At 39.6% G+C, this 9,940-nt stretch overlaps 1 protein-coding gene across 1 annotated transcript; it reads left to right on the top strand.

Moving 5' to 3' along the window:
• Positions 1–4,887: 4,887 nt before the first annotated feature.
• Positions 4,888–9,694, top strand: DYNLRB2 (dynein light chain roadblock-type 2). The gene is made up of 4 exons (XM_067004765.1): positions 4,888–4,949; positions 5,059–5,134; positions 8,414–8,581; positions 9,400–9,694. The coding sequence occupies exons 1-4, from the start codon at positions 4,947–4,949 to the stop codon at positions 9,441–9,443; spliced, it is 291 nt and encodes a 96-aa protein (XP_066860866.1). The 5' UTR covers positions 4,888–4,946; the 3' UTR covers positions 9,444–9,694.
• The last annotated feature ends 246 nt before the right edge of the window (positions 9,695–9,940 follow it).

Here is a 9,940-nt window from a genome sequence, read left to right as displayed (position 1 = left end):
TCAGCATATTGCACAACATCCTCCTTTGTGATGTACAATTCTTTTATTATATATTCACAAAAGACCACACAGAGCATCACATTAGGTCACCAAAAGGTCCCATGCTCAGGAGCCCCTCTGATAAGCTAACGTGCCAGTTCTGACTAACCTTGACACCCTGAAATAAGCAGGGTGGAGGGGGGTGGCAGTGGCCACCTTAAGAACAGAGGCGAGAAAGGGAACGTGGTTGTGGAAGGGAAGCGGAGGGCTTAAAAACCCAGGTAGCAATGTGCTCACAGCACAGATTTTGCCTGACTGCTTCAGTACAAGGAAAGCTGGCAGAATATCAAATATTAATTTTGATGAAGCTGTGCATAAGCTTTCTGCAATTATCAAATAAAGTGCCTCTACAGCTTCTGCCTTACAATTGAACCAAGGTTATTATCAATTTGCTCTTGATATAAGGAAGCGATTTTCATGTACTTACATCTGCTCTCAGAAGGAAGAGAAAATGGTTCGTAAAGTTTCCATTAGCATACAAAAGCAGCAACATCTGCTGGAAGTCTTAAGAGGCTTATTGCTGTCACTTAATCAGCACCACGGGCTACAGTTGGTCACCTCTGCCCTCATCAGCACTCGAGGTATGGATGCGCTAAGGAGGTGCTTTATAGACATTTCAGGAGATGAGGGGATAATTTGACCACGGAACAGTTTGTGCAAGTCTCCTACATCTATAAAATACCTGTTCTGCTCTTAACCAGCTGAGGATAAACAATCAACCTATGTTGATTCTACCTTGCGTAAACCTGTAAGCCTAGCTGAAGTCATTAATCCTTTTGTACGTTACGTGACTTAAGTGAGTCGGCCGCTTAACAAGCAAAAGTTTCTTCAAAACCCGACATCGACTTCACTTCAATATGCTGTAGTTGCAGCACCATCTAGAGGATATAAGCTAGAAATTCCTCACACAGAAGGGAAAAAGCATGGGAAACTGCTCAAAAGTTGTGAATCTTTACGCAAAGTATTTTGAATTAATTTTCATTCTATCATTTATTTACAGATTAACGTTTTAAAATTGTTTTGTACATGCCTACAGGGCATACAGTCTTTCTTAAATACTTTCCCAGTTTATAGTATTTGGATTCACGGAGGTAACAGAAGATTAAAACAAAACTTCATTAACAGACAGTGAGATTGGGAAAGATCCTTATCTCATCCACTCTAGATCAAATGCTTTCTTCAAGGCCCTTTTCAGGTGGAGAAAGGCAAGAACTTCCCTACAGTTTTGATTATAGCACTGCAAGAATGACTAGCTTTACTATGTTTACCTTAATTCTCACCTTTTCAGGAAGTCTCTTAAAAAAATAATAAATAAAATTAAAAAATTGCAAACAGAGAAATGGAATAAGTTTATAATTGAGTAATATCCATTGTGTGTTTTATTTTATTTCACACCTAGAAGGAGCTGCTGACAACACCTGATTGCTCCCTGCAGAATTATTAAAGGACAAAATACATAATAATTGCCCCAAAAAATGGTTTATTCTGTATGTTCCATCTACCATCAAGACTAAAAATGTTGTGTCTTTTTTTTTAATATCTTAGCCTGCCAAAAGCATTCACAATGCAGGACCACAGATCCTATGTTTCAGTGTCAGGTTAAAGCTCTGACAAGTAAGAGAAGTAGTCATCTCCTGAGCCAAGATGCAATAATTAACCGACCGTGTGTGATTTGCATCCAGTACCAGTGGAAGTTAAAATGTGCTAGCTTAAAATATAATTTTTTTTCAATCTTGTTTTTAGCATCTGACTTATCTAAAGGAAAAAATGTCACGGTGCAGAGGCTGTCTGCATCTCCTCTACTTTCATATCCCTCTCCCATGTAAGAGCATCCCACGTGGAAGAATCCATCAACCACTTCACGCTGCCCCACTCACTCCAAACAATCTGTATCCAGCCACTGCACAGAGGAAGCCGGGAAGGAATGCAGGCCTGGCATCACCACCTCTGACTCACACCGGATCTCGTCAGCTGGGCGTACTTTAACAAAGGGCCACATAGGCACAACGTTGGTACATACAGGGGCTTTGGAGAAAAGAGGAGTTGATCTTTTCAATAGCAGTTCCCTGGGAGATAGGAAAGATGTACTTAAGCCTTCAAAAATGATGAAAGAAGTGCTTATGACTTCGAGTCAAGAAAAGCGATTTTCTTTAATTCTGATGTACTTCTATCCATGGGACTTGTTTTAGTATAAATGTTGCACTACAAACAATTTAAGCAATAACCCTGAAAATGGAAATACGGCGGCATACAAGACTGAACTTCTTTTTTTAAACAAAATTCTGAATGACTCCACCTGTATGTACCGATAATTTGTACAGAATATTCCTTTTATGTTTAAGCACCTGTTTTACCAGATCACTCTGCCTTCTTATCTGATTACTGTAAGATTATAAATTGATTCAATCCTGATTTCAACCTTAACCTCCTCTCCCCCTCTTTCTGGGTGTCCAAGTCCAAGAAACAAAAAAAGAATTAAATTCTCTTGCACTTACCAGCAAAGTCCTCTTCCTAGTTTCCATGTGGAGAGTTGTATTTTCTGCAACAGCCTGAAAAAAAAAAATGGGAATAGCTTTAAGTATTTTCCATCTTCCAGTTGATTATTTTACTCAAAAATAACTGAAAATGCAGAAATTTTAAGAGTTCAAATACCACACTGTAAATCCAAGCACCTGAAATTAAGAAGGTACTCACTTGCTACTTTTACTAACAAATACTTAAAACTTATTCACATGGGTAAGCATTTCCAAGATTTCGGTCCCAGATTATGAAGAGCTCCTGATTCTCAAGCAGTAACACCCTGTTCTTAATACTGTATTTGCTACTGTGTACCAAAGAATAATGTTGCTTGGAATCTGAATACTCAGTTAAATTTCAAGTCATCAAGGAAATACTTTCATTTATTGTTACAAGTCTAAATCTGAGACAAACCCTATCTGAATGTCCGTAAGAGTCTGCATATTTCAGTCTTTAATGCTGAGCATAAACAATGCTTCCCAGAGTAATCCTGTATCACGCTAGCTGCCATTTTGGCTTCAGTTCAGTATTTTTTGCAAAGTGGAGCTGGTATTTTTATTGGTTTTAAAAAGACAAATAGGCATCTTGCATCCCTGAAGGAAAATAGCATTCTTGAAAGAAACCTTAAAAACTAAACAATATCAATGGGGCAGCAGAGTAAGTGGAATAACGTCCTTTCCGTTTCATTTTTCCGTATTCCTGGAACTGCCAGCCTGGTTACTGGGGATAAAATCACCGCTACCCCTTCCAGCATGCTAACCTACAGTGAGCTGACCTTAACTGGACTGATAATAGCAAGGACCTGTCCCGTGACTAACAATGACAGCAGGATCAGGTTCACATTTTACAATCTATAAGTTTTCATTTAAGAACATCTATCGACGGTACTAAAACAAAATTGCCCAACAGATGTTCCAGTCAGATTCAATAATCATGCACCAGTGCTTCCAATTGTCTAAAAAAAAAAAAATGAAAAAGTATCTGTAAGGATATCTCAATTCCAAAAATGCAAAACACCATAGTCCTTACTGTAGCAAAACTGCACAGGTGTATCGAGGCAAATTGCACTGCTGGCTACATTGCTCGCAGGTGAGCCGCGACGCACATAGCTGATACGGGGTCACTCAGATGGAGCAGTACCACAGGCACAGTGTTCTTACTGCTTTGTGCAGCATGTCACAGGACATCGGGTTAACTCCCACAGTGGTAGCTTCTGAAACAAACACACTGATGGTTCCGATCATTTTCCCCCTCCTTCATAAATCAGATCCTAAATTCAGTTTAATGCTTATCTGAAGGCACACCGACAACGTTTATGATTTATGCAAGCCCCTGCCAGTCTGAAACTTAATAAACTCCTAGAGTAATGTTGTTGCAACAGATAGAGCAATCCCACAGCCTGAAGTTATTTTCTTTCCAGCGTAAGGCCATAAACTGCATTAAATTACGTGCTGATATATTGTTGCAAGTTTCAAATGCTATCCAGTCCTTAAAAAGTTGCAGATGAATAACTAGCTTGTTAATTTGTTCTTAAGACCACTCCATTTAACATGGAAAAAAAAAAAAAAAAAAGGTGTGGGGGGAGAAGGTGCCTCCCTGTGACACCAAATTTTTGGAAATGTGCTAACTCTTTATGGTAAAGCAGCAGAAAGTCATTTCAGTAAGAACAACTCTGGAAGCTTCATATTCAGCTCAGAAGATAAAGAAAATTACTCCCCTTGTGGGACACTACGTAGAGTCTTTTGAACACATCGGCGTTAGTTACTGGGGGCACAGAAAGGAACAGGAGTGGTGCTTCGGAGGTGTTACACCTGAAGTCTGATCCCCAACTGCTTTGGGAAGGGAGAATTGCAATACAGGGGTAATTCAGCACACAGCCGTGTCGTAAAAGTAACCTACAGCAACCTGAAAGGTGCAGCGAGTCCCGGCAGCACACGACACGCCATACAAAGCGCGGTGCCTGTCTTCGTGCGGGTGTCGCGGCACGGCAGGATGGGACGGGGAAACTTCCAGCGGTGCCAAGCACGCTCTGCGCGCCCACACGGTGCGGTAACACCTGGGGGGACACAGAGAGCAGATAAAGGAGCACTCAACACGAGGGGAACGCTTGTTTGTGGTGACAGCAACCGAACTGGTATCTTTGGGATTTAGCTAGTGCCAGCTTCAACGTTTAAAGAACAAAAAGGCAAGCAGTGCAACGATCAAGCCAAGTTCGTTGCCTGTGCTGCTCCAAGCACGGGCCATCCCCAGCTCCCCAGCACAGCTCCCGGCCGCCCCCTCAGGCGGGCCGGGCCCGGGGGCTCGGGACCTCCCCCCCGGGGCCCTCGCCGGTCCCCGGGCCCGGGCCGCCGCCGCCGTCACTTCCGCCGCTCCCTAGCAACGGCCCGGCCATGGTAATGGCGCCGCCCGCGGCCCTGAGGGGGACGGGGCGGGAGGGGAGCGGGGAGGTGGGCGAGGGGCCGGGGGGCCGCGGGAGGGCTGAGGTGCGCTCTCTGCTCGTAGGCTGAAGTGGACGAAACCCTAAAGAGGATCCAAGCCCACAAAGGGGTCATCGCGACCATGGTCATCAACACGGAAGGTAAAGCGCCACCGCCTTTCTCCGAGTAGGCAACCCTGTAGTGGCGAGAAGTGCCCTCTGAAGTAAAAAAGTAAAACACTGCAGAGGTTGTGAGGCGTTGAAGCAGTCTGCTTGCAACGTTTTGTGAAAATGCTGGTTTCAAGAACATGTGTTTCACCATAAGGCATGAAAAGTTGGTTCGTGGCCATGCCTCGAAGCCCCCTGTGCAACACAAGTTTGTATTTGAGTTAACGGAAAGAAAAGTCAAGACCTCAGACATAAGTCTCCTCTGATGGAAAGACTAGAAGCATAACCTTCATTTAATTTAAGCACTTTTGTATTATTAATTATCCCTGTTTAACTAAAGTGTACTTTATTTTTCAGAACCAGATCTTGAACATCTCTTGGTAGGTCACAGAAAGAGAGAACATGCTGCTCTTGCTTCTTGCTTTTGCGGCCATTTCTCAGTCCATAATTTGGTGTCTGCCAAACAAAGTTGGTATTCCACTGCTGGGAGCTGCTCCTTGGCCCTACAAAACGTTCAGAAGTTCTTTAAATCATGTCATGGTGTGTCGTCGTAGTAGGGAGTTTCATGTCAGGCAAACTTTGGCTTTGATACAGAAAACTGCAAGCCAAAAGCAAAACCGATCACAGAAATCAGTTTCCAGAAGCTAAGCTTCTCAGGTTAATCTTTGTTTTAATCATTCCTTTACAAATAAGACAACTCACTCAATTACCTTCCCTAAAATTTGGTTCACTTCCTTCACTTCTACAGTGTCCCCCAAAATCTACTTCTCTAGCAGCAGTTTAGATGAAGGTCAAGAAGTGCAAAGCCTGGCAAACAGTAACGGAAAGGCTGCTTTGTGCTCATTTCTAGATACAGCTGTTTACTAAACTGAAACAGGCTGGTTTCAGAACAGGTATTGTTTCAGCTGTTTCTGTATTCTGTATAAATAAACAGAAAGTGATTTGATCCAGTGGGCACTTAGAGGTAGCTGCAGACTCAAAGTGAACAAAACCAACCACTTAGATAACACAGATGATCCTTGCTGAGTTTGCAGGCTGATACATTTCTGAAGGCAAAACCAACCACAGAACCTATTAGAAAAATAACCCTTTTCTTACATTGAATTTCTTGAAATAGTTGCCTTCTTGGTTAAATATGTTTTCCCTCTTGGGCATACTACTGCAGTTCATCTTTACCTGTGGTAGCTCTGCACTACTGAGGGATGCTCAGATAGAGCCGTGCAGGGCACTCATGACAACAGCATGCTTCTTCAAAGGCTGTTACACATTCCTTCCATCACAGCTTCGATTTACAACAGAGGAAGAACATTCCACATTCCAGTTCTGCTTTTTTTTGTACATTAGACTATTCAAGACAAGGTATAAAGTCCCTCCACATGCTGTTCAAACTTTCTCATCCTCACAAACCTGCAGACCATGTGGCACTGTTCCATCTAATTCTTTCAAATCTTCCTATACAAAAATAAGTTTAATTTCTCTCACTGCTGAAATGTTTAAAACAAGTGTACAACTTGCATGAATCACAGTAAAATTATTTTAACCAATGGCACAACAATGAAGTTTCTCAGATTGTTCAGGTTCCCTACAAGATAAAACATTGTTCTTCACTAAAATAAATATCTTTTACTAAGACTTTTTAGTAGTGTAGGTAATACTTAGGTGAAGTAGTATTCAGGTGAAACAGCATATGAAAGATTCCTGATGCAAACAGCCTGCCATTTATTTCAAAGCTCAGTGTTGAGTTTTTTATTGAAACACTACGCCACGTATACATTGTTCATTTTGGAAATCTCAAACTGTTGCTATCCTTCACATTTGTGAAGGAACACACTACAGCATTTCTAATGAGGGATTTATTTGCCTTTTTCTAATTTTGGGGCCAGAGGCAAAGAGAATTTGTCCTAAAGTAAACACAGACTAGCTTTAATCTAAGGATGTCACTACTGTCAACTCATTTTCAGGTTATTATTATTAGACCTTGGAGGATCACTTAACATTTACCACTTCCATTAAAAGTGCTATATTTGTTGAAGTGATCATTTAGATACGAGGTCATATAAACTTGACACATTCATTGCTGCTTTTAAGTGACTTACTATTTAATGCCCTCACTATATAGATATTCTCATGCTAATGCAGTACTTGGGAACACCTGCTTGTTTCTGTTAAAATCTCAATTTCAATCTCTGTAATAAACATTAGACACAAAGTATGTACTGGGTCATCCTCTTACACTTCACTACACATCATACCAACGCACGATTATTTCTCATGACAACACCGATTCCAAGTGATTCAAATAATACTGTGCTAGGAAAACCATGGAATAGTCTAGTATCTGAGGAGGTCCTCTTATTTATTTTATTCATTTGCCTCTAATTTCTTACCTGGCATTCACGATCTTTGCATGCTAATTCTTTCATAAATCAAACTTGACTCATATTAATCTATTTTTGTATTCCTATCCTGTCCATCTGGAAGACGCATTGCAAATGTATGCAAAGAGAAAATTGCCTTGCCAGCTTCTAATCTATCGTCTCTGTTAGTAGGTTGAATAATTTATTTATTTTTATTGGTGAAACAAACTTTTAAAAGCCAGATAGGTTCATACTTGCAAGATAACTGTGACCCCTGTGTTTAGTTTCACCTGGCAGCCTATTAACATAAAAAACATGATTTGACAAATAATTGATAATGATTCATTAAATCATCAACAATCTTAGGTAATCACATTTTTAATAGCTGGATCAATACACTGTACTCTGAATTGTCAATATTTTGCATGTAATTGTAAGGGACTGTTCTAAGAGTGGTTTTGCTTGACAAATGCAAACATGCCACTTCTGCCCTTTGATTGCTCTTGGTATTTCACTGCGAACATGTAACTTCTATCACTGCACGTGCCAAGTGCTGCAGCTAAAGTATGGCTTAGAATCTTGCAGCCAAGATACGATCCCAGTGACAAGTTTTAAACTGATGAAGCACCAAAACTGGTTAAGTACTAAAGAACAGAATCTGATAGACATTTAAGAGCCTTAAACGGCAATTAGGCTCTTTCAAAGGTTTCATAAGGCAACTCAATGCTTAATTGTCGCTGATTAATATTGTCCTTTAAAAGACATGTAGATACCTGAAATCAGTAACTCCTTTCTGCTGCAAACAAACCCCCCCCCCCCCCCCCCAAAAAAAATATGTTTTATTTCTGTTATGATCCGTGGTATATGAATATGCAAATTAACTGAATGACTGAGTTAGAAAACTATTTGTTTTCAGGAATTCCAATAAGGACAACTCTTGATAACTCTACAACAGTCCAGTATGCAGGTCTTCTTTGTCAGCTCACCATGAAAGCGAGGAGCACAGTGAGAGATATTGATCCTCAGAACGATCTAACCTTTCTCAGGATCAGATCAAAGAAACATGAAATCATGGTAGCTCCAGGTAGTATTTCTATTAAAAATGATAGAATCATGAAGTCCTCGTAAGTTTCTTTTAACTGTTCATGAATAAGACTACTGTAGAAAATGCATTTTAAAAATATGTATATGAAAAACTGTATATTCACCATGAAACAGATACGTTAACATTTTAATGTACACGGTTTAGAGTACTCAAGATTGGAGGCAACAGAACAAGTCAAGAGGTGGCCTTCTTAACTTTCCAAAGCAGATATAAACCTATCAAATTCCCTGGGTACCTTTAAGAAATGTTTCATTAAAATAGATATTAAATACCTATCCAACTGAATTCCTTCTAAAGCTTCCTTAAGCTTTTAGAACTAGTAGGCAAAGACTGTCACATTTAGAATTTATTCATAGTAAAGGTCTATTCAAATCTTTTCTGTTTTTTCATCTCTAAATGGGGTTCTCAATTTTGAATAAACTAGCTAGTGAACTGAAAGAAGATCTCTGCACCTTCAGAAGAGGCTGCAGATGTCAAAAGTTTATTAAAATAAGTGCTAGCTTATAACAAGTGCTAGCTTCCAGGTGCTTATCTTATGACTTTTTTCCTCTTGTTTAAATATCTTTACAGCTTCTTGAAGGCAAATATTCTGCTTACTAAAATAATTTTAAATGGTATAGTTAACATTTATGACAGTTTTTTAATCTGAAAACTTTTTTTAATAAAGTTACTTTTTTTATATAAGAATGTCTTTTCATGTATTTTATACACAAAGTTGAAGAGGAATAGGTTAATATGGGATATTTATCAGGAAATAAGAAAATATTTTAACTAAATATTTTTATATCTTTTTGCAGATAAAGAGTATCTCCTGATCGTTATTCAGAACCCATGCGAATAGGCCTAGCGTGGCAATATTTTCAGACAGTGATGTAGCTCTACTTGTTAAACTAATATTACTTATTGATAGTTAATATTAAACATAGCACTTACAAATTTCACATAACATAACTGTCAGGACTAAAACGTTGCCAATTTAATATTCTGTTGTAGCTCTACCAATTTGTGTGAGCAAATCATAATGCAAATACCAAAATGTTGTATGTTTGTCTTGATGTTCAGAAGAGCAAAATAAAGCAAAATACTTAAAGAGCTTTCTATTGGATGTTCGAGCTATTCTTGCAGTTAAGTCATTCTGCTTAAATTTCTCACTGTTGGAGGAGAAATCACCTCATGGGAAGTCACAGATCGTGTGCACGTATGCATATAAATGTGTCCCTGTGACCCAGAGTAACCAGTTACGTGAACTAAAGAATACAAATGTAAATAACATAGTTCATGTCAGTAAGGGACTAAATACTGCCCTGTCTTCAACTCCTGGGTGGTTTTTTTTTGTTT

Source organism: Anser cygnoides, chromosome 12, assembly GCF_040182565.1.
Source record: "Anser cygnoides isolate HZ-2024a breed goose chromosome 12, Taihu_goose_T2T_genome, whole genome shotgun sequence".
NCBI classification, from domain to species: Eukaryota; Metazoa; Chordata; class Aves; order Anseriformes; family Anatidae; genus Anser; species Anser cygnoides.
This window is presented reverse-complemented; position numbering and strand designations above follow the sequence as displayed.